Source organism: Brassica napus, chromosome C3 (assembly GCF_020379485.1).
Source record: "Brassica napus cultivar Da-Ae chromosome C3, Da-Ae, whole genome shotgun sequence".
Classification (NCBI taxonomy): Eukaryota; Viridiplantae; Streptophyta; class Magnoliopsida; order Brassicales; family Brassicaceae; genus Brassica; species Brassica napus.
Genome location: NC_063446.1, coordinates 31,790,206 through 31,814,855, shown reverse-complemented (window position 1 = coordinate 31,814,855; position 24,650 = coordinate 31,790,206). Strand labels below are relative to the sequence as shown.

Sequence of the window (24,650 nt, the reverse complement as noted above, 5' to 3'; positions counted from 1 at the left end):
TAAATATTTTATACTTATGAAACTGAAATATATAAATTTATCATTTTAATAAAATTTTGTTATATTAGTTCAGTATAATAATTTTCTTTGAATATGATTAATTATGATTATAGAATTAACAGATAAAAATAGGATATAATTTTTATTTATAAACGATAACTAAATATATATTAATGTTTAATAATATTTCAAAACTAATTTTCGTAGTTAGTGGAAATATTTAACTACAACTTTTTTTTGAAAATTAAGATCTTATTAAAATCTTCTTAAACAAATTTGTTAAAAAAAATGTATATTTATATTTAAAATAAAAAAGGTATATAAATATTTATTTTATTAAAATAGAATCACAACTTTTATTCATGTATGATGTTTTTAGAAATGGACATTCCCTAAGGTGTTAAAAAAAAAGACTTTCCCTAAAAACCATATTTTATTTATTTCTAATTAACAATTTTGGTATCATTAAGGTATCACATCTTATATAATCAACACATACAACAACTTCACTTATAAAAATTTTTAATATTATTTTTAATTATTAAAAATCCGTTGACAAAAATTCTGACAAAATGTTACAAAAATTAAATATTTTTAAATAATAATGTATTAATTAATTTCGTAATTAGAAGTATAATATTATTCAAATAGGGTTGGGCAAAAAATCCGAATCCGAAAAACCGAACCGAACCCAACCCAACCAAAAAAAATAGTACCAAACCCGAACCGAAATTGATTAAATATCCGACGGGTTCAAAATATTGGTATCTAAAGAACCGGAACCGAATCCGACCCGTACCGAAGTATTCCGGGTGCCCGCATGTACCCGAAATAGATTCTATACACCCTTATATAAATATATTTTAGATTTAATGTCTATTGAAAACATCCAAAATATATAAAATATTTTTAAATTGTCCAAAATACTTGAAAATATATACAAATAGTCAAAAGTAAATATCTGAAATAGCTAAAATATACTCAAAACACCAAAAATATTTGACATATCTGTTGATTACTAATCCACATATTCAAACCAAATCAAATTATATGTTTAGTTTATGTATTTTGATATATGTTATTCAAATTTGTATGTAATATAATATTTTGTTTATAGATTTTGAGAAATTTAAAGTATATAATGAATTTTAAAATTTTAAAAATAATTTAGTGGGTTATCCGAACATGAACCGAACCCACAAAGATCCAAACAGAACCTGAAATGAAACTTAGAAATATCTGAATGGAGCTGAAATCTTTGACTCCGAAAACCCGAAACCCGAATAGATCCGAACCGAACTCGAATGGGTACCCGAACGCCCACCCCTAATTCAAATCAATGCTAATTAAGATTTTATATATATAAAAAATGGTATGCTATTTTCAAAAAATTTCTAATTATAGCCTATATTATATTAAATTAGGAGTACTATATGAATTAAATATAAAAATTATTTTGAATTAATAAACTAGCTTGTTTTATTTTTTAAATAATTTAAATATCATTCACTATTAAAACATGTTAAAATTTGTAAAGCATGTATAAAATTTACTTATAAAATCCTGCTATATACTAAAACTGTAGACGCTAAAGTATATTTGTTGAAACACAAAAAAAAAATGATCCTAAACAAATATTTATTCTATAGTATAACTAAATAAATTTTAAAAATATTTTGTATGGAATTGTGAAAATTATAAATATATATTTAGGATAATGTTATCTATTGATTATTTCAAGTTGTGAATTTATTGTACCGAACTTGATGTTATATCTTATGTAATAACAAAGTAAAATATATAGAAAATTTTTTTATATATTAAAATATCAAATAAAAATTATAAACAATAAAATTATAGAATTACATTATATATAATAATAAATTATTAATAACATCTTCAAAATATTTACAATTACATTTATAAAATAAAAATAATACTCGCACGGACGTTCGGGTCAAGCTTTAGTTAGGATTAAAGTAGTTCAATGATTCTATATATTATTAGCTAATTTAAACTTCACAAACAAGTTTCACTCGCCCACTTAACCGTGCTAGATTGTTCCGAATCCCTTAGACTATCAATCGCCGTTCTCGATGGAAGATGGTAACCACAAGAGTGTGGGGTTTACCTTGTTGCCTCGGATGCCGGTTCTCTTATGGCATCACCGATGTAGCTGGTCTTTGATGATTTCATCGAGGTCGTAACTTTCACTGATTATGAAGCACTAAAACTAAACGGAAAAAGGAGGACAAAGATAGCAAACCTAAGGCCGAGCGGCCATCAAAGCCTCGCTGCCACTGGCGAGGCAGATACCGCATCCACCAGAACCATACCTGCAAAAAATGGACCAGAGAAGAAGCTGTGCTAAACATGTCTGAGCTCCACTGACCTGCATAACTCGGTTAGATGGATCACATTGTCAATAGCTAACAAGCGAGAGCCACAACACTGGATACGCAATTCCTCCTAATGGAGTCACCGAGAAACCAACGAGGTCACAGACCACATGAACCTGTCGCCTCCCTCGCCGCAGTCAACCCCGAGAACCGGGAGAATGATAACCTTATGCTGACATACTCTGTTTCCGGTGACAACGGAAACAGACCACAAGAAGAAGACCAGAAGCTGAACAACCAAGGAGCTACGTCGACTGAACTGATGCAAATGTTATACACTTTTGTTTCGACTAATATTTATATCTAAAATATGATAATGTTGTTACACTGATGCAAACGGTGTTATTTCCCCCCATTACGAATGCTAGCGAGGATAATGAATCAGCAGGAAGAGTCGAAAACAACATCATTTAGGCTTTGATTTGTGGGCAAAACAAATAACTCATGACGTCTTTTTGGGTTAATGATTAAATATTCCTTTTCTTTTCTTTTTATTTTTTCTGACGGACTCAAAGATTTTAGAGCATCATTATCCAGAGTTTTTTAGGGTCGGATTCCTATGAGAATATAAGAAACTGTTTCTTAAAGTAGTACTTTAAGACCATGATTAACCCATGGTTCTTAGAGTGGAGTTTTTAGCGGAAGTTAAGAAACTGTTTCTTAACTTTTAACTAAAAAAGCTAAGAACCGGTTCGTAAAGTCCTTATTTAATAACCGGTTCTTAGATTTTTTAGTTAAAAGTTAAGAAACAATTTCTTAACTTCCGTTAAGAACTCCATCTTAAGAACCCGTGGTTAATCATTCTCTTAGCATGATTATCAATGGGACTTAATTGGTGGTCCTTAGAGTTTTTTATTGTTATTTCTAGATTAGGACATTGTTAAGGATTTTTAATGAAATGGTGATTATTGGTTGGACTTTTGTTGGTCCTTAGGTTAATTTTTTTTTAAAATAACTAGTAACATATATAAGATAAAACATATTACCATTTTAAGTTGAATAACTAATAAAAAAACAAATTTATTCATTTAATAGAAAATTACAAACATTTTATTACATTTCATTAAAAAAAAATACAAACTTCAGAAATAAAAGCAAACACACAACTTATTCAAATCATAGAAACTTATAAATTATATGTTATTTGGAAAATGTCCAAATTTAGCCCATATATTTTCAATCAGATCATTTTTTAATTGTTCATGGGCTTGTCTATTCCGAAGGCTCGTTCGACGATCCATTGTACTGCCGAGATTCGAAGGCATGTTGACGGAAAATGTATCCACTTCTTCTCTTTCTTGAAACTCAAATTTGTTATACTGAGTGAATGATGACCGTTCATCTTCGACAATCATATTATGGAGTATGATACATGCTCTCATAATATTTCTTATTTTCTCTTTATCCCATAACTTAGATGGATTTTTGACAACGGCAAATCTTGCTTGCAGGACTCCGAAAGCACGCTCAACATCTTTTCGAACAGATTCTTGGGACTTAGCAAACAATGACTGCTTTTCAGTTTGTGGTAGTCGGATAGATTGAATAAAAGTCGCCCATTTCGGATATATACCATCTGTTAGATAATATGCCAGATGGTACTCCGTTTCGTTGACATAATAGTTTACTTGTGGCGCGATGCCGTTAATAATGTCATCAAAAACAGGTGATCGATCAAGAATATTAAGATCGTTCATAGTACCTGGAGCTCCAAAAAACGCGTGCCATATCCAGAGGTCATACGAAGCTACCGCCTCCAAGACAATTGTTGGTTTTCCGGTTCCTCGTGAATACATTCGTTTCCAAGCGGTGGGACAATTCTTCCACTCCCAATGCATACAGTCGATGCTTCCAATCATCCCCAGAAATCCACGTTCTTCTCCAATATGTAGTAGTCTTTCCAAATCCTCCGGTGTGGGACGTCGTAGGTATTCATCGCCAAACAAGGTGATTATTCCGGCGGTAAAATTGTGAAAACATTTTCGAGCCGTTGTTTCAGCAAGACGGATATATTCGTCTACTGTATAAGCCGCACCACCGTATTCCAATTGTCGAATTGCTGCAGTACATTTTTGTAGAGGTGAAAGACTTGACCGTCCGTTTGCATCTTCTGATGGTCGAAAATACGGTATTTCTGTGGAGAGACGATGCACAATACGCAGGAACAAAGATTTGTTCATTCGAAACCGTCGCCGGAATAAACTGGTAGAGTATGTTGGATTCTCGCTAAAATAATCATTCCAAAGCCTGTTGTGGCCTTCTTCTCGGTGTCTCTCTATAAAAATACGTTTTTTTGCTCTTTTGGTTCTGGTATAGGAGCATAGTTGTTTAAAAATTCTTCAAAGGGGGAATCAAGATCATCATCATCATCATCATCTTTGTGGTAATGATAATGGGAGGAAGATGCCATTATAAATATATCGAGAAATGGTTGTGATTGTTTAGGAAATAAGTGAGAAGAATTTTGATGTGTAATTGTTTAGGAAATAAGGAGAGAAAAGATTTGTGTATTTGTAATCACAAGAGCAATCTCATATTTATAGATATGAATTTTGTAACAAGACCCGTGTGACAGTCCGTGAGTTTGTGATTTCCTAAACAATCACATGTGATGGAGAATCTATTCACGGGTTATTAAACTTAGTGTGTGTTGGAGATACATGTGATTGTTAGGTATAGATACTCTCTGTTTGGTTGGTGATGAAAGAAACGAAACACATGTGCTTAAAATGTGTGTTGGAGATTATGGAGTATGATACTTATACGAAATCACATGCTCAATTAGTAATAACAAAACATAGTACTTATAAAAATTTACAAGTCTCCTTGTTCATTGGAAAAAATACACCCCTTAACCGTCTCCTTGTACAGCTTCATAATGAGTTTCATACTACAAAACACCAAGCTACTTAGTTCACTCTCCTCTTAGTTCAAACCTACTTTAACATTACGAACATGGATATTACCATTACTAAAAGAACCAGACCACCTAGTACGAGTTCAAACCCATTACGAAACGGAGATTTTTTTTAGATAACTCAGAGACAGTCTTCTCAAGCACAGCCAACTTCAGCTCACTCTCATAATGGAGATCTTTTACCTGGTTTAGTTCTGACTCGTAGTCACTCACAGACGCAAGATAATCAACCTTATCAGAAAGCAGGGCATACTGTGTACCTATGGCTTTGATCTCCTCTGTAGCCGTCACATCCCACCACTTGTGTACATGGCAGTCTCCATCGTCGATGTTCTCACAGGTGTAGAACCTTCTCCCCGGGTCAGTTCTTGTGTAAGATGTCCTAATAAGCGGTTCGCCATCACAGTAGCAATCCTTGGGAAGCCGAACTCAACCTCCGGCTGCGGAGGGTACTGAACCCGCACGGCTTCTATCTCTGCTTGGTCCAGCAGTATATTCATTTATGTGGAGTTGTTTCCACTGTCTGCTGAGTTCCCTAAACCATAATCCTCCGAATCAGACGGCTGCGTGTAGCTATAATCCAATCCAATGACCTGAGAATAATAAAAATGGCACACGTAAGTTTTGTATGTAAAATAACAAGCAGAGTTATCATTATATCAAACATAACATCACATAACATCAAGATATACATGTACATAGAACACAAGACAGAAACTGATACGAGAACTTCATAGAAATTACAAACATAACAGATTAGAACATAGAACACAAGACACAAACTTAGACCAACACAAAAGCAACATTTTAATAGATATTACATAAGACAGAAACTTCGAATTGAAAAACTAGAAGAGTTCGGCCAACAGCTTGTTCTTGACAGTTTCTTCACTCTCACTTAGTGGATCCTTCTTAGCAAGGAGAGTGTCTAATATCGCCAGCTTCGACAGTTTCTCCTTCCTCGCCAAATCTTCCATCTTGAGCTCCAAAATGCTCTTATAGTCCTCAATAGTCTTTCCTTTACTACCATTCCTGCTTGCTTTCGCAGCCTTGATACCTTCAGGACACATTGAAGATTGGGAACTGACCTCACCGACATGTGCGCTTGAAGGTTGGGAACTAACCTCACCACTCTTTCTCTTTGAACCGGCCGTCTTAGGTGTGTTCAGGCTTATCCACTTTTGTTCATATCGCAGGGCACACCACGCGTGCTCGAGGGTAAACTTGTGTCCCTGATCAGAGTAGAAGATTTCATGAGCCACCTTTAGAACGTCATTGTCACTCTGACCGCTGGTTATTTGTCTCTCTGCAGCTGCGAATGCGGCACAGAACTTGTTCGTCTGATCATTGATTCTGTGCCACCTCTGCTTACAATGAACATTCTCTATGTTCTCATGAAGAGTTATTGCAAAGTATTCATCTACGCGTTTCCAGAAGGTCCTTAACTTCTGTTCATTTCCAACAACAGCGTCCTTTGATGTGTTTAGCCACGCACTAATCAGAACCTCGTCATCACCCGGCGTCCATTTCCTTCTCACCATACGCTCCACAGGTGTGTCCTGAGGTTGGGATGTAGCCTCAGACTGTTGGGAACTGAAAGGAGGCATTTCTGAGGCTCCAATGTCGACACTGGAAGGAAAACTTTCATAAACATTATTATTCTGAACATTATTATTTTGTACGTTGTGAAGAAGCCCCACATAACCAGAATTCTGGCTAGATGGATTCCTTGGATCCATAGGAAGAAGAACAGAAGAGATTATAGAGAATGGGAACGTTTTCTTGTTCGCAAAGAGAAGAGAAAGACGATTTGGAGATAGTAAAGCTGAAGTGTTTTCTATGGGATTTAATAGGAGAAACTTTAACAAGTAATAACTCCATAACCACCTAACCATTATCTACCTATGTCTAATCAGATGTTATTACTAAACTACAACTACAAAGCTATCAGCTCTAGTTTAATGGATCATTAAATTTTAGTACGAAAGCTATTAGCTATAGTTATTACTAAACTACAACTACAAAAGCTATAAGCTACAAAGGGAACTACAATACAAGCAGATAACACAATTTCGTTTAAGTAACTTCAAATCCAAACTACAAACATGGCAATCTCGTTCATAATACTCACAGTCTTATCACTAATTTTTAGTTACTTCAATACAGAACTAAAAGTTTAGTTACTTCAATACAAAACTAAAAGCTATCAACTTTCGTTCAAAAAAATCAAAAACAACAAGCATTCGAGGCAATAATTTATACTGAACTTGAATACAAATCTAAAACCTATCTAGTTTCCTAACAAGAAATTACAGAAACCATATCAACTACAAAGCTATAGACGAAACAATATCAAAGAAAACATCAACGATCATCATCATCAATAAAAAAAACTGAATTTAATCTACCCAACATATCATCACAACCAAGAATCACACGAAACTAACATGCGGAGGAACTAGATCGAGAAACTGAACTTAATCAACCAAACATATCATCACAAAAAAGAATCTACGAAACCCGACTCGCAGGAACTAGATCGAGAAACTGAATCTAATCTACCGAACAAATCATCACAACAAAGAATCTACGAAACCAACATGCGGAGGAACTAGATCGACAATGACATCCTAAGGATTTGAAAACGAAAGAGGAACACATACCTTTTAGATTGAAATCGGCGGAGAATGAGGTTGGAGACAGACTCGGGATAGACTCGTGAGGGATCCGGGAGAGATTCGGGATGAAATCGTCGGTGTACTTTATCGCCACATGTGTCGCTGTCGAGAGAGAATCGGAAGACGGTGAGATCGATTTGGGAAGAGAAAATCGAGTTTCCCCTACCCGACTTTTCCGCTTCATCTCCACTCGACAGGTGGCAAAGAAGGACGAGCAAAAATCGACCTTGGTTAAGGCCCGTCCCGGAACATTATCACCATTTTGTATTTATTTTTGGGCCGAAAATGGGTTAGGACCCAACTTTAGGACCCCGATAATCATGGTCTAAGAAACAATTTCTTAACTTTTTAGTTAAAAATTAAGAAACAATTTCTTATATTCCCTTAAAAATCTCACCCTAAGAAACCCTGGATAATGATACTCTTAGGCCTAAAGCAAAGTTTCACTGTATGTTTTTCAATGTTTGGTTAAGACTTACGACTTAGATACCTCAAATCTTGTATACTTCTTTATCTCCTATGTCCTAAGTCCTAACATTAATATGTTAACAAAACAGACGGAGCTGGATGGGCCACGTAGTCAGCGACAAAGAGAAAAATCACGGACTCGAACGTAGTAAGCATGGGCCTTTTAGTTTGAATCCCATCCTAGCTAACTTCCAAAAGCAAAAGGAGTATGTGTGCGTAGTAAACGTAATGCTTGAAGTTTTGATGTGAGCCACATGATTTTGGGAGATGAAGAGAATCTTTTTTACGTGTTTTGCGAAACCCACTTGGCAAACAAATAAACAGTCGAAGAAGCTGTGACGAAGAAGAACGCTACGTCATCGACTAATTGCTCTTTTCCCTTTAAAAATATTCATTTTATGCATGGGGAAATCTAAAGCAACGTGGTTCTTTAAATCTCGCAACTTATTTTTTTACTAATACGCTTAAACTCGGTTATAAGCATAACACAGAGAAGTATTATTACAAACTATTAAGCTATTTGTATCATAATTAATTAGAACTTTATTGCATGTATGCCGAACATATGCCAATTACATGCAATAATCTTTTCTTGACGAAAATAAAAGTTAACTTACGTTACTAAAGTTCAATTAATCGAACGAAGGAAAGAAAAACGTTAAGATCTAATTTTCCTGTGTCATGTTTTTGACGATTTGTTAACTGATTTGAACATAAAGTAATTAAATGAAAGGTTAAATAGGTAAAAAAAACTAAAGAAAGTTCAGGAAACAAACTCAACCTATCATTCATCATCAACACATCCTATAAATACATATGCTGATCCTTCGCTACATCATATCAAGCTACTGACGATCCAACTTAAAGTTATATTATCTTTCAGACTTCAGATTCTCCTCTATTTCACTCAAACACTAAAGCTTCAGAAAATGGCAACGGCGTCGTTTAACATGCAGTCAGTCTTCGCCGGTGGACTGACCACTCGCAAGATCAACACAAACAAGCTTTGCTTTGCCGGAAACTTCCATAATCTCAAGAGGAATTATCCGGTGGGAGTGAGATGTATGGCTGAGGTACGTATACTTTTCTCAACTTTCTAAAATCTAACGGTCACTATATGAATATGAAATCGTGACCGTCTGGTTGTTTGACTTTTGCAGGGAGAACCCATGAAAGATGAGTCTGCACCTTCGACCTCGGCGTCTCAGCCTTTGCCCAAGTCATCGTCGCCACCACCTCCTCCTCCTACTAAACCTAAGGTGAGTTGTTACTTGTTAGTTATTTTTTTTGGGGTAAAATTGTTACTTATTAGTTCCATGTTTTTGTTTATTTTGAAACAATTCAAAGCTCTTTCGTTTCATGTAATTAAACATTTTCGCTTTAAAAACAATTTTTTTTATTAATTATTTGGCCTATGTTCACTAAATATGTACATAATTTACTAAAAGCTTATCCAAAACTTGTATAAAAAGTTTCTCAACAATCGGAGCAAAAATTATGTATATTTAATTATGTTTTGTACAGACGTGAAAATAAGCAATACACACAAAATTATCTTCTTAAAAATACATTTGACATTTTTTTGTTCTTTTTGCCGCTGAATTTCATATTAATTAAAGGGAGGGTTGTAGACGTTACATATATAAAATACTGTAGTAATAATTAACAATTTGGGATGGTGAAAACACAGGTGAGCACAAAGTTTAGCGACTTGTTAGCGTTCAGCGGTCCAGCACCTGAAAGAATAAACGGGCGTTTAGCAATGGTTGGATTCGTGGCTGCGTTGGCGGTTGAACTTTCCAAGGGCGAAAACGTTTTAGCTCAGATCTCCGACGGTGGTGTCTCGTGGTTCCTCGGTACGGCGGCGATCTTGACGCTTGCGTCGCTTGTGCCCCTTTTCAAGGGCATAACAGCCGAGTCCAAGTCCAAAGGTTTAATGACATCAGACGCTGAGCTTTGGAATGGGCGTTTTGCGATGCTTGGTTTGGTCGCGCTGGCATTCACTGAGTTTGTCAAGGGTGGGACTCTCGTTTGAGAAAGAAGAGATTGTGTACTACAAAATTTGCCCCTGAATTCTGTATAGTATTCTGGCTTGTTTTAGGCCTACTCTGTGTCTTTTACATATGGATTAGTGACATTTGAAACTTTGGGTTAAAACACTTTGGCTGCAACTCGTTTTAAGTTACAGGAATACGAGGAATAAGATGAATTCAAAAAAATGGAATACGAGTAAATGGAACAGTAGCAGTTATAAAAATAAATGGAATGGAAATATAAGGCTGCAACTGGTTTTAAGTTACAGGAATACGAGGAATAAGATGAATTCAAAAAAATGGAATACGAGTAAATAGAACAGTAGCAGTTATAAAAATAAATGGAATGGAAATATAAGTATCTACTTAACATGAATGGTAGTTATTTGCAGGAATGTAGTGGAATGAAAATAGATTTATTTTAAATTAAATAAAAACTCTAATTAATATAAAATTCTTATTTTATTTTTCATTCCTTACATTCACGAGACTTTTTGTTGCTGAATGTTTTTCAACTACATTCCATTGCATTCCACATATTCCATTCCATTCCATTCCTTGCATTTTATTTTTAATTCATCTCAAATGGTAATATTTTTATGGAATCTTCATGAATGACTCATTCCATACAATTCTATTCTAAGTATCTACTTAACATGAATGGTAGTTATTTGCAGGAATGTAGTGGAATGAAAATAGATTTATTTTAAATTAAATAAAAACTCTAATTAATATAAAATTCTTATTTTATTTTTCATTCCTTACCTTCACGAGACTTTTTGTTGCTGAATGTTTTTCAACTACATTCCATTTCATTCCATTCCTTGCATTTTATTTTTAATTCATCTCAAATGGTAATATTGGAATCTTCATGAATGACTCATTCCATACAATTCTATTCCAAAATATGTGCATCCCGTTGCAGCCTTTGAATTCAGTTAAAGCAGTGGCGTTGGTTAATTTCAAGTTCACGATCAATAGTCATAACCTTAATGCTTGGGAAAATATTAATTTACCAGCACTTCACTCTCCATTTGAGGAGATTATTGATCAATATTTGGTTATTATAAGGAGATAATCATCAAGATAAATTAGAACGGTCTTATATAAACTAATTTGTCAGTATGCATGGGTAAGAAAAACACAAAATGCAAGTTTCCTTCTAAATGTTTGGATTTGCATTTGTGTTTAGTTTTATATCAAATAACAATGTGTTTTTGCTGTAATCAGAAAACTATTGATAGAAACCTAAAAATATTTCTTTATTAGGTTTGAAATAGTAAAACATTTTTTTATCACTGAAATTAGGCATGAGAATTTTAATCCACGGGTCTCACTCCATTTGACTGCTGCAGAGCGGGTGCTTGTCGAACGATTTGAAAAAATTAAATCGCAAATAGCCAAATACAGATGCGGATCAAGTCTATTTTATGTGGGATAAATGTGAGTTGGTGAATTTAAATCGCGAGTACCCACTAATCTATAAAATAAAATATTTTTTAAAAAATAAAATACAGATTTAAAATAATAATTAAAAATATATAAAATTTATTTATAAATATTTTATTTATATCATTATTTAGAGAAACTAAATAAAATAATTTCTTTTATTATTTAAATAGTTATCTGTGAGTCTCAAAGTTACCCGCAAAAATAAGAAATTATTACACTCAGAGACAGTTTTAAGTTTTTTATTTCACAATAGGTCAGTTTCTACTAGTAGGACATTTTTTGTAAACTAAGCTCACTCTTAATTTCCTCATTCTTTCATTCTAACTAATTCAGTTACGTAACTTGGAAAAAGAAAAACATTATTTTATTCACAGACCAAATTTGATTCGACACATATTTACCTTTAATTTTAACTGTTGGATTTATTGATTTACATTCAAAATCAATGATCCAGATTTCATCTCTTACAACTTTTCAACATTAAACGATGTATTCTTGTCTATAAGATTAATGACACAAATACATAGAAGAAGACGGCAGAGAGGTATCCAGAGATGGCGACAGAGGCAATGACGAGGACGAAGATGAAGACGGAAACAATGACGGTGACGGAGATGGCGGCGTACAGAATGACGGTGACAACGGTGACGTAAACGAAAACAGCGTAGATGACGGGAACGTTGGGGGTCAAATCGTCTCCTCCTCGCCGTGGTCGTCATGCTCGGGACTAGAGTTGTGGATGTTGGAATCGTCGTCGGTTTAGTCGCAAAGAAAGTTTCACCCGAGCAATAATGGTGAACTTTTGATTATTTGCAACCATGAATTAGAATTGAAATGTAAAACCATGAATTATGATTGAAATCTATCAAATCTGGACAAAATACATAAAAACAAGTAAATAATGTAAAGATCGTGAAAAACAGGTGAGAGAGGCGGAAATTAGGGTTTCTGGTCGGCAGTGACCAAGAAAGAAGACGAGAGTATTTTCGTAAATTTCCATCATTAATGAAAAAAATCGAAATAAAAAATTCTTGTGTACATTACTTTCAAATTGTACATGTGTACACTTAATTTTGTATTATACATCAAAGTGATTGTGTACACATTTTTGGTTTTTGTAGGTTTTCTATCTAAATAACTAAGCATCTGCGACTTCATGAACTCACGATAATGTTAACACAATGTACATGCAATTTTTTTTTCCTTCTTTCCATGTACACGTAGGATCATGGCATCTTTGAAATATGACTGAATCCAAAATCAAATGCATCTTTTTAGCAGCCGTACTCAAAATCATTGAAATTATTAAATATCATAATTTTAGCAATGTACAAATGAATCGGTGTACATGTAATTTTTCGTATAATATTGTACACGTGGACAATAAAATATATTTGTACACATTGACGATATTTGACACACTGAGTATGATATATATGTATTTGTACAATATGAACACTTAGATGTTACCATTGCATCTTAATTAGTTAAAATAAATTATTTAAATAGCATTTAATTGTTAATAGAAGTGTACATGTGGACACTATGAATAAAGTGTACATGTGTACACTATGTATCCAAATGTACAGTAGTGCTCAAAATGTTTTCTACATTTGTAATATCTTATTATACATCCACCTTACATAGTTTCTCGGACAATAATATCAAAATGTATAAGTGTACTAGATGTACCGAATGTACAATCTCCTTAAAAATGTATACGTGTACTAGATGTACCGAATGTACCGAAACTATATACATACTGCAAGTTTTTCTAAAGAGAAATGAGCATGGGTGTAATGAAATAATAAAGCACATGGGCCATGATATCAAAGAATTGGGCCAGTAGCTTCCGTTGGAGAGCCGTTATTTTCTAAAACCACTTTTTTTTTTTCTAAAACCATTTCGAAAAACAATCAGCCTTGAATGTATGCAAAGAAGTAAAGATTTAGTTATGGATTGCCCTCCCTTTTTGTATAACAATAATTTATAAGAATCACCTGAGATGAATAACGAGTTTTAATATGATCAGTAGAATTTAAGTAATCCAAAAGAAGTGTGTGAATCTGTATGGGGCAAAAGCAAATAAAAAAAACATCTAAAATGATATATATATATATATATATATATATATATATATATCAGTTTTGGAGCTATGGAGCGAGAGATGGAGAAAAATGAATCAGTCATGACGAACCAGCAGAGCACGTACATACGCTATCTTTAATTTCAATAGACAAGAATGGAACAGATTTTACGTGACCCCCACTTACCATTATCGTTTGCTTTTCCTTTTCTGTTAATTCCTTAATTAATACTCATCTTTCTTTGTATTTTTAGTTTTAGTGTTTATTTTAAAGTCTACTAGAGCTTGATCCGCACGCACGTCCCGTGCAAATATTAATTTTTACATTTTCATAAATTATTTAGTGATATTTTTAAATATATAGGTTATTTATATATTTTTAGGCTCTTAAACACTTATCTGGACTCGAAAGAATCTAATTTGAATCCTATCCAAAAAATTATAATATTCTAACATAAGTTTAATTTTAGAATCCAAAAACCCGATACCAGTAAAACCAATCTATATCCGTACGTATACTTGAATGTCCATGTTTAACTGATTATGTAAATAAATAAAAAATATGTTGTTAACCGGTTTGAATTTTTCCACTAATGGAACAATTTCATTTAAATGACATGTGAAATTATTATGGTTAATACGTAAAATAAATGACATCAAATTATTACGGTAAATACAACTGATGAAGTAATTTGAAACAGTGAAGAAGTAATTTGAAATAGTGAAAAATAATGTAAAATTTAATAAAAACACCTAAATAAAATTAATAAATGAACTGGTTTAAAAAAAGATGAAAATCTGTAAAATAAAATGCACTTAAAAATAGCCAAAAATTATTTTGTACTCCAGTTTTAATATAATAGATAAATTTAAATTCGTGCTCTAGGGTTAATAATTATATTTTGTTCTTTTAACCGTGTATATATATATATGTGTATATATATATTTATTGGTAGAAATATATTCTAGTATGGTACATAGTTTAATTAAGTTATTGGGGGGTGGGGGGGGGGGGAGTTTCAAAATCAGTCGATAATTGTTGTTGGTTCTTTTACTAACGCTTATAAATGATATTACGAACTATAAAAACATTACAGGCGATTTAAATTAATAATTCTGTATACTTTATGAATTTTACATGAGACTATACTATTCTGAGTCGGCCTATAAAAACACTTGTGCATCATTTTAAATATCATTTGTTTATTCTTGTTTATTTTCTTTTTTAAGATTTGAAACTTTTTTTTTATGTAATAAGCATATTAGCAAGATTATCTGCCACTAGTGTAGAGGGTTTATTCGGAATCTTAGACTAGAGTGTCCATGGATATTCTAGAGATTTCTTTCAACCAGCTTTACATTTTCTTTGACACCATCAGATTATGCACCCTACGTATTCCAAAGCATCATTCTATGGTCTTAACTTTTGACATCTATCTTATAATTAATTTATTTCATTATTCAACACAGTTTAATGTCATTTATCTATTTCAGAATTGTAATTACTAATCAAATTGTTTGGACTCATTAGAATGAACATCAAACTGCTATCTTTAATACTTTGTAGTATATAATGCAATCATAAGTCTATTTCTTCGTGTTTTTTAAACAAAAAATTATTCAATACTAAGACGATGGAATTAAATTAACATAAACCATAATAAAACAGACGCTAAACATCACGTGCAAACTTGTTAGCCATAGATTTGATTTTTCTATTTAGTTTTTTATCGCGTTTAAAAATAAAATAAAAATTTACATATGTAAGAAAAAAGCATCGACAAAAAAAACTCAATATGGTTTTCTATTTCGGGAAGATATTTAGACAATGATTATCAAAGACAGAACCAAAAGCCAGTGGATAGCTTGCTCTTTCCGCAACACGAGAAATAAAAATTAATTACTTACTAGAAGGATATGGAGCAGTGGGAGATAGAGAAGCCTAGAAGGTGGTCTGTGAGATACCACCAATAATGTGAAAAATGAAAAGTAAAGCCAAATAGCAAAGTATTAAAAATGAAATGCTCAAGCCATGTCATTACAAGAAAACATCGGCATACCGAGGGAAAAAATCGTCGGTATGTCGTCGGAATATATCGTTGGAATAACGTTATTCCGACGAAACAAGTCCTCGGAAATAACTATTCGGAATTTCATTTTTCTTCGGAAATCCCTCGGAAATTTCCGACGGAATTCCGAGGAAATGAATTTTCGAGAAAACTCCGAGGACCACCAGTTCGTCGGAAAGGTCCTCGGAATATACCGAGGGAGAACTTCCTCGGGATATTTCGATGGACTTTCCGATGGTCCAATCCTCGGAAGTTCATCTCTCTTTGATTGATCAATGTGTGATAGTGATATTCCGAATCCTCATTACTAATGGAATCGAAAGGATCTATGAATTGATCAGAAGATCCGTTCAATTGGCTAGAATCCGTTACTTGAACGAAACTAGATCTTGTAGAATCATATTGAATATTTGACGATACATTTCGTACCTTGCTAAAAAATCTATCCTTGTTTACCAACCACACATTGTCTAACCAAATCCAATTCTCTCTCGATATTTTCCTCAAAAAATCCGATTCGTGCGGATTCTTCCCCCAACTAACGAAGAGATCTTGGTGGAATTGTCACATATGAAATTGAGCACAATTTTGCAAAGAAATAGCCCGCTTGTTTTTAAATTTAAATTCGAAAATTTAAAATTAAAATTAAAATTGAAAACATATTAGATAATATTCAAAGTTGTACAAAAAAAAATAAAACATTCCGAGTTTTTGAAAAAAAAAACTACGGGTCTTGCACGTTCGGGAACACCTCGTTCGGGTACATCCTCTTCATCATCTCCATCATTTGCTGGTTCAGCCTCTTCTGTGCCTCATAGCCCGCCTGTTGAGCCGCCATCTGGGTCTCCAACAAAGATATGCGATCATCCTTGTCCATCAACTGAGCCGTAAGTACTTCTGGATCAACAAAGGGCGGTGGTGCAGAAAAAGGAGGAACCGACCGAGAGCGACGACCAAAACCGATCAAACATCCCTTCTTCTTTGGAACCGACTGAAATAGAAAATAGCCAAATTTAAATAATATAAAAAGATGATAAAATAAAAATCAAGAAATAAATGAATTGAACTTAAAAAAAAAGAACTTACAGATTCAACGATTTCGTTGATTCGAACCCGAGACAAGTTGGTCGAAGCCGTCGAATCGTTATCCTCGGTTTGAAGCTGAGACACTTCGTCTTGCACCTGAGTTTGGACCAGGGTGACCACTTCCCTCACAAGACCATCATCAATCTGGCCGGTCTTCTTGTTGGTATACGCTCTCTTCATTAGGGCGAGATCATCAACCGGCTCGCCATCATTTTCTTCCGCTTTGAAAAAAACATAAATTAAATAAACATTAGAAATTAGAAGAAATGCACAAAAAATAAAATTTCAAAACTTAAATAATTGAAGAAAAAACGGCTGAACTTACCATGCGATCCCCCAGAGTGGCAGTAGATTGAGCACCCAATTAATGCTTGAAGACGCCCTTCCCTTTACGCTCGCTCCTGCGGTTGGTGGAGTTGGTGGAAGAAGTTTCTTTCGTCTCTTCCTTATCCCAATGCACACACAACTCATTCCAGATCGTGTTGTTCATCGACTTTGAGACCTTTTAATAAAAAAAAAGACGTTTAATTACCATGTTTGACCCCGTCCATATGGATACGGAGTGAGATAGGGAAGATGGTTACGACCGGGCTGTCGAACCAACTCCTCAACACTCATCACTCCCGGAGGACCCGGAGGAGCAGGAGCGGGTGCAGCAGCGGGAGCGGGAGGAGCAGGAGCGGGAAATGGAGAGGGAGATGTATGGTAGGAGCTGTGGGGCGAAGCGGAATCCTGAATCTGGCTGGAATCCCGAGACTGGCTCCCCGTACCACCATGACCACGACGGTGTCGAGGCCGGGTCTGATCATCATTAGACCTATAAATTAAAAAAAACATATTTAAAAATTAGTTCTAATAATTTTAATAAATAAAAAAGCATATTTAAAAAATAGTTTTTAATCACAAAAATATAAATAGTTTAATAATTACAAAAAATAGTTTTAATAAATAAAAAATAGTATAATAATTACAAAAAATAGTTTTAATAAATAAAAAATAGTTTAATAATTACAAAAAATAGTTTTAATAATATTAAAAATGTTTATTAAATATAGAAATTTATATTATATATATATATATATATATATTTTTTTTTTTTAAATCCCAAATAATAATTTTTAATCACAAAAAAGTTTATTTTTTTTTTTTGACAGTTTTTTTTTTTTTGACAGAATCACAAAAAAAGTTTATAGTTATTAAAAATGTTTAATAAATATGTAAATGATTTTATAATGCAAAAAATAGATTTTATATACAAAAAACGTTTTCATATTATATATACATAATTATCAATTAGATTTTTATAATTACAAAATTAATAAAAACTAAAAACAAAATTCCAAATCAAGTGAATACCATAACAAAAATCCTACCATTCACCCTAACAAAAATCTATAAATATCATTCCAAAATCATCAAATCTACTTAAAAACCTAACAAATCTAACATAAGAGAGTGAGATAGGGTTCATACATGATGCAGTGACTGAAATTGAGGAGGATTAGGGCGGATTCGCCGGAAATCGTCGAGAGAGAAGGGAGGAAAGGGCGGAAATCGCGAGAGAGAAGAGAGAGTTCGGCGGAGAGGAAGAGAGAAATGGGGAAGAAGATCTGGTTCGACCTAATAAAATGAGGCGTCCGACAGAAAATGTCCGTCGGAATTTCTTCGGAATGATTAAATATTTCCATCGGAAATCATTAATTCAATTTTCGCGAAATATTTGGCGGCTTGTTTTACACGGTTAAATAAAAATATTCCGAGGAACCATGTTTCCTCCGAATACCCTCGGTAATTACCGAGGAAATTCCGAGGAAACAGGGTTTGGTGTTTCAAAACATCGATTTTTTTTGCCCTATTTCATTTCTTATACAATTGTAATGCATACCATTGAGGATTCTTTGTATAGATGATCATAAACCATGAAATAAAAAAATTTCAAAAATAATTGTAAGTATTCCCTTTACTGTTTATTAAAGTGTATAAGTGTTTCTCTTATGTTGTGTGGTTTTCATTCATGCAATCGTAAAAGTGTTTGTTATTGGGTAAAACACCAAAGTTTGACTTCATAATTTGGTTAAGACATTTAATGAAGGTTATATACATGTTATTCAATCCGCAAAACGTTGTTTTCGGTTAAAAACCTCTAGTTCCTCAGAATTTCCTCGGAATATTGCGAGGGAATTCCGAGGAAACTCTTATCTTCCGCGAAATTCCGTCGGAATATTCCGAGTAAATTCCGAGGAAAAAGACTCTTTAATCAAATCCCTAAATCGACAAGGTCTATTCCGAGGAAATTCCGAGGAAAACCTATCTTCCCTCAGAATTTCCTCGGTATTTCTATTAAAAAAAAAAAAAATCGATGCTAGTCTGTTTCCGAGTCATCATCACCAGATGAATCTGAATCTGGATCTTGGTGAAACTCTCCAATCACTGGTTCATCCTCTACGTGAACGACAGCTTTCTCTCTGAAGTCGGTTAAATCGACTACAAGGCCAACTCCAGCTAAATCTTCTGCTGCACTTAAGTTGCCAGATGTGCTTGGTTGTAGTGGGTCTTCCAGCTCAGAACTTCCCTGAACTCGGCCTCTCGGGTTGAGTCTTGTAACAGTAACCCATGGATCATCTCTGTTCCTTACCCGAAGGTACTTGATATAACAAACCTGTAACATTTAAAAAATTATTAGTAAAATTATAAATTAATACACACGATGATGAATCATTCTGAATAATTAACATTTAATTACCTGATCGGCCTGAGAAGCAAGAATGAAAGGATCATAATATTGCAGATTTCGCCTCGAATTTACTGATGTAACACCAAATGCATCTGTTCTCACACCTTGATCTAGAGTGTTGTCGTGTCAATCACAATAGAAAACAGTACAGCGCAATCCAACCATGACCAAATACTTGATTTCCAAAATCTCATGTATGTGTCCGTAGTATACATCATCTCCTGATGCAGAACAAACGCTAGCATCATAAGTCGTACTCGAACGTCTCCTCTTTTGAGTTGTGAATGCATATCCTCGAGTACAAAATCTCGGATATGACTTCACAACAAAGTTTGGTCCAACGACCATCTCGTGTATCCAATCGTCAAATGTTTCACCTCTGGCCAAACCAGTAGACACCTATTAATAGCACATATATATGTTATATCAATAAATGTGAATTAGTATAAATATGTGATAAATGATATTTTAATTTGTTTAAAGCACTCACATAAGTAAACATCCATCCAGCAAATTCTCTCTGCTTCATTTCTTCTAGTTCGTCCTCTGTGGCGTATCTATATTCGAATCGTTTTTCTGCCATGAAAATCCTGTACATATGATGACAATAATGTAATTAATTAAGATTTAAATTTCAACTTGTTAAAATAAAAATTTGTAAGCTAATTTATTTACCTCTCATATTGAAGAACATCTTCGCAGTTGGTGAGCAAATATGTTTGCAAATTACTGCGCTCCTGCTCAGTAAGTCGACGGTCCTTTGGTTTTCCGCTAAGTCGTCCAACGTCTGTGAAAATGTCTGGAACCGTAACATGATATGTTGCCCGTTCGCCTCTATCATCATGCCAAGCAGGTCTTCTGTTTTTGGTCTGAACTTCTGCTGGAAAGTAGTACTCGACAAAGTTTGAAGTTTCTTCATTGATCATCTGTGCGACTATAGAACCTTCCACCCTACTTAAATTTTTCACCATCTTCTTCAAATGGAACATATACCGCTCATACAGATACATCCATCTATACTGCACAGGACCTCCAAGTTCCAATTCTCTTGCCAGGTGAATAACAAGATGCTCCATAACATCAAAAAATGAGGGAGGAAATATCTTCTAATGGTTGCACTGAATCACGGCTATGTTAGTCTTCAAATTTTCAATACCTTCAAGAGTCACTGATCTCGTGCATAAATCGCGGAATAAACCACTTATCCCTGCAATTGCTTCATGAACATTTCGTGGTAATAGTTCCTTGAAGGCAAACAGAAGGAGGCGCTGCATCATTACATGGCAATCGTGGCTTTTCAAGACAGTAAACTTTCATTCCTTTATGTCGATACAGTTACGCAAATTAGATGCATAACCGTCTGGAAATTCCACATCGTTTGAAATCCAATCAAAGAACGCATCTTTTCCCTCTGCATCAAGTCGGTATATGGGAAAAGGAGCCCTACCATTCTCATCAACATGAAGATCTGAACGAGCACATATATCGACTAAATCCAGTCTTGACTTCAAATTATCCTTTGTTTTACCTTGAACATTAAGGATCGTGTTCATGAGATTGTCAAAAAAGTTCTTCTCAATATGCATGACATCTAAATTATGCCTTAGCAGATGATCCTCCCAGTATGGCAGATCCCAGAAAATACTTTTTTTGTGCCAGTTATGTAGGTCTCCAACAACATCTACCGGAAAATGCTCATGTCCACCGACGTCTGGCGTCATTTCTGCATCAAAATCTCTTAGTTGTGTCTTCAAATCTTTCCCACAAATTTCCGGAGGTGGACTGTCAAACACTCTCTTGTTCTTCGTAAACAAATTCCTACTCCTACGATATGGATGATCAGGTGGTAGGAATCTCCTGTGACAGTCAAACCAACACGTTTTTCTTCCGTGTTTTAGTTGGAAAGCATCAGTGTTATCTTGACAATATGGACATGATAGCCTTCCATGTGTTGTCCATCCAGATAACATACCATATGCTGGAAAATCACTTATTGTCCACATTAGTACTGCCCGCATTTGAAAGTTTTCTTTACACGAAACATCGTATGTTTCAGCACCTTGAGCCCATAGTTGTTGCAACTCATATATTAGTGGCTGAAGAAACACATCAAGTGATCTCTTAGGATGCTCTGGTCCGGGAACGAGAATCGAGAGAAACAAAAACTCTCGTCGCAAGCAAGTTTGGGGGTAGGTTGTATGGTGTAAGAATGACTGGCCATAGAGAATACTGTCTTCCACTCTTGCCAAACGGGCTGAAACCATCAGTACATAATCCAATGTAGACATTTCTTCTCTCATACGCAAAGTCGGGATACTTTGATTGGAAATGCTTCCACGCTTTTGCATCTGAAGGTTGTCTGATCTCACCATCTGTTGAGTGCTCCGCATGCCATCTCATTGGTTGCGCTGTGCGTTCAGACAGATATAACCTCTGCAACCTTTCCGTCAAAGGTAAATACCACATCCTTTTATATGGCAGTGGAACTCTTCCACTCGTATCTTTATAACGAGGCTTCCCACAAAATTTGCATGTAACCCGCTGTTCATCCGCCCTCCAATAAATCATGCAGTTGTCGCTGCATACATCTATTACCTGATACGATAAACCAAGACCAGCTAAGAGTTTCTGAACCTCGTAGTATGAACCATGAGTTACATTATCCTCGGGTAGAATACCTTTTACAAAATCAGCAATCGCATCCACACAGTCTTCAGCCAAATTATAATTTGTTTTAATGTCCATCAATCTTGTAGCAGATGATAAAGCTGAATGACCATCTCTGCAACCTTCGTACAATGGTTGCTTTCCAGCATCCAACATATCATAAAATCTCCTAGCTTCTGCATTGGGTAAATCTTCCCCTCTAAAATGATCATTACCATCTGCTCAGTACCTACACCATAATCTACATCCATTCTAATTGGTTCTTCTAATCTAACCGCTGGCTGAGGTTCGCTAGTACTACCATGTTCATAATCAGTTTCCCCATGATGATACCAAATTTTGTAACTTCGTGTAAACCCATTCAAATATAGATGAGTCCAAACATCCCACTCTTTAATAACCTTTCTATTTTTACAATTAGAGCAAGGACATCTTAACATACCTGTTTTTGCTTCCGGTTATCGGTGAACTAACCCCATGAATTCGGTTATACCTCGTTGGTATTCTTCCGTAAGCAATCTCGTGTTCGGATCCAAATGAGGTCGATCGATCCAGGAACGAAAATAATTTGAAGAAGACATGTTTTTATGAATCAAATTCGTGTGTAAAGAGAGTAAGAGGGAGGATGAAGATATGGAGTGAATGAAGAGGAAGAGAGTTGCTTGTATTTATAGTTTAAATCATGCCGACAGACCGAGGAAATTCCGACGGAATTCCGACGCCAACGGCTAGTTCGTCGGAATTTCCTCGGAATTTTTAAAATCCCCCAACGGCTCTCCAACGGCTATAATATATCCTTGGAATTCATCGGTTTTTTCCGAGGAATACATTTTTCCTCGGTATTCCATAAAAATATTCCGACGGATTGATATTTCCTCGGAATTCCGTCGGTATATTCCGAGAAAATTCCGAGGAAACCAAATTTTGTGTTTCCTCGGAATATCCTCGGAAATTCCTCGGGATATTGCGAGGATTTCATTTTCCGTCGGAATGTCCATCAGAATACCGCTGTTTTCTTGTAGTGTCTGTCAGTGGGGCATTACATTCTTAACAAGTCGAGTGAGTTGATAAATGGATTGTAAATTACAAATAGAGACACACCAATTGAATTTTTTTTGTTTGTTTTAAACTACTAGAGCTACGAGATTTGATTTCTGTGGAACCTCCTTCAGATATAATTTGACCCACTAGTTCACCAAAATTAAGGTTACCAGTACGTTTGGCTTATTCTATCGAGTTGGATAATATGATTCTATCTTGAAATTAGTTGATTATACATCTATGATCAAGACAGAAATATACATGTAACTTAGGTTTTTCTAAAAAGAGAAACTAATTATTTTTTATCATTTACATCCACATATATACGTGCAGTACGTTAACTTGTGTTATTAAAATGACTACTTTAGTTCATATAATGTTGGGAGTAGTTAATTTCAGTAGTGAATTTATGTACATGTTTTTCCCTATTTCCTTGTTATAGATAGATGATAGATCAAACACATTTAAGATGTTTTAGCACCGTCTACGCATACACATAAATGATCACTGTATCCAACGGTGCAAACGTCCCAAACTCAATAAGATGTTTTCTCATTTTTTCATATCAAAGATTTATTTTTAAAAATATATGTGATTTTATATAAAAATAATAATAGAAAGGGTCCAAAAATATTTTATATGAATATATTTTTGGTTTCATCACAAATTGTATTAAAACTATTGTTTATAATACATAAAAGAAAAAATATTTATAAAAGAAACAAGTCAATATTAGTTTTAAGAGTAATTTTTTCCCTACAACCCATAAAATTATTTTTTCCCTACAACCCATAATATATTTAAAAAAAAAAAAACTAGAATAATTCTATAATAGAATTGAATTTTATTCTAACCATACTTTATTTCAGAGTAAAAAATAGAATAATAAATAAAAAGAAAAAACATTATTTCATTTTTAAAGTTATTTTTTTTTATTTTATAATAAAGTGAAAAACGATTAGGTAAAATTAATTTTATTAAATTAATTTTATTCTAAATTCTATTTAAAATAATAGAATA

General features: G+C 34.2%; 2 protein-coding genes across 3 annotated transcripts; one reads left to right on the top strand and one right to left on the bottom strand.

Moving 5' to 3' along the window:
- Nucleotides 1-5,734: 5,734 nt before the first annotated feature.
- LOC125584562 (glutathione S-transferase T3-like) lies at nt 5,735-8,999 on the bottom strand. Of its 2 annotated transcripts, none has more exons than XR_007321478.1 (2): nt 7,980-8,999; nt 5,735-5,909 (listed from the first exon to the last, which is right to left on the bottom strand). XR_007321478.1 is itself a non-coding variant. In XM_048753255.1 (2 exons), exon 2 carries the CDS (start codon nt 6,921-6,923, stop codon nt 6,165-6,167), a length of 759 nt encoding a protein of 252 aa, XP_048609212.1. In that variant the 5' UTR covers nt 6,924-6,945; nt 7,980-8,999; the 3' UTR covers nt 6,015-6,164. The 2 variants fall into 2 exon arrangements, 1 of the variants encoding a protein (XP_048609212.1); XM_048753255.1 differs by lacking the exon at nt 5,735-5,909 and adding an exon at nt 6,015-6,945.
- Nucleotides 9,000-9,308: 309 nt separating this feature from the next.
- Nucleotides 9,309-10,619, top strand: LOC125584563 (early light-induced protein 1, chloroplastic). The gene is made up of 3 exons (XM_048753256.1): nt 9,309-9,535; nt 9,623-9,721; nt 10,153-10,619. The coding sequence occupies exons 1-3, from the start codon at nt 9,392-9,394 to the stop codon at nt 10,495-10,497; spliced, it is 588 nt and encodes a 195-aa protein (XP_048609213.1). The 5' UTR covers nt 9,309-9,391; the 3' UTR covers nt 10,498-10,619.
- The last annotated feature ends 14,031 nt before the right edge of the window (nt 10,620-24,650 follow it).

Bases quoted from the DNA above. Each gene is read 5' to 3' on its own strand.
- LOC125584562 (XM_048753255.1), bottom strand. From the start codon at position 6,923: ATGCCTCCTTTCAGTTCCCAACAGTCTGAGGCTACATCCCAACCTCAG.
- LOC125584563 (XM_048753256.1), top strand. From the start codon at position 9,392: ATGGCAACGGCGTCGTTTAACATGCAGTCAGTCTTCGCCGGTGGACTG. The intron at 9,536-9,622 runs GTACGTATACTT...TGACTTTTGCAG, and splicing joins GAGTGAGATGTATGGCTGAG to GGAGAACCCATGAAAGATGA. The intron at 9,722-10,152 runs GTGAGTTGTTAC...GTGAAAACACAG, and splicing joins CTCCTCCTACTAAACCTAAG to GTGAGCACAAAGTTTAGCGA.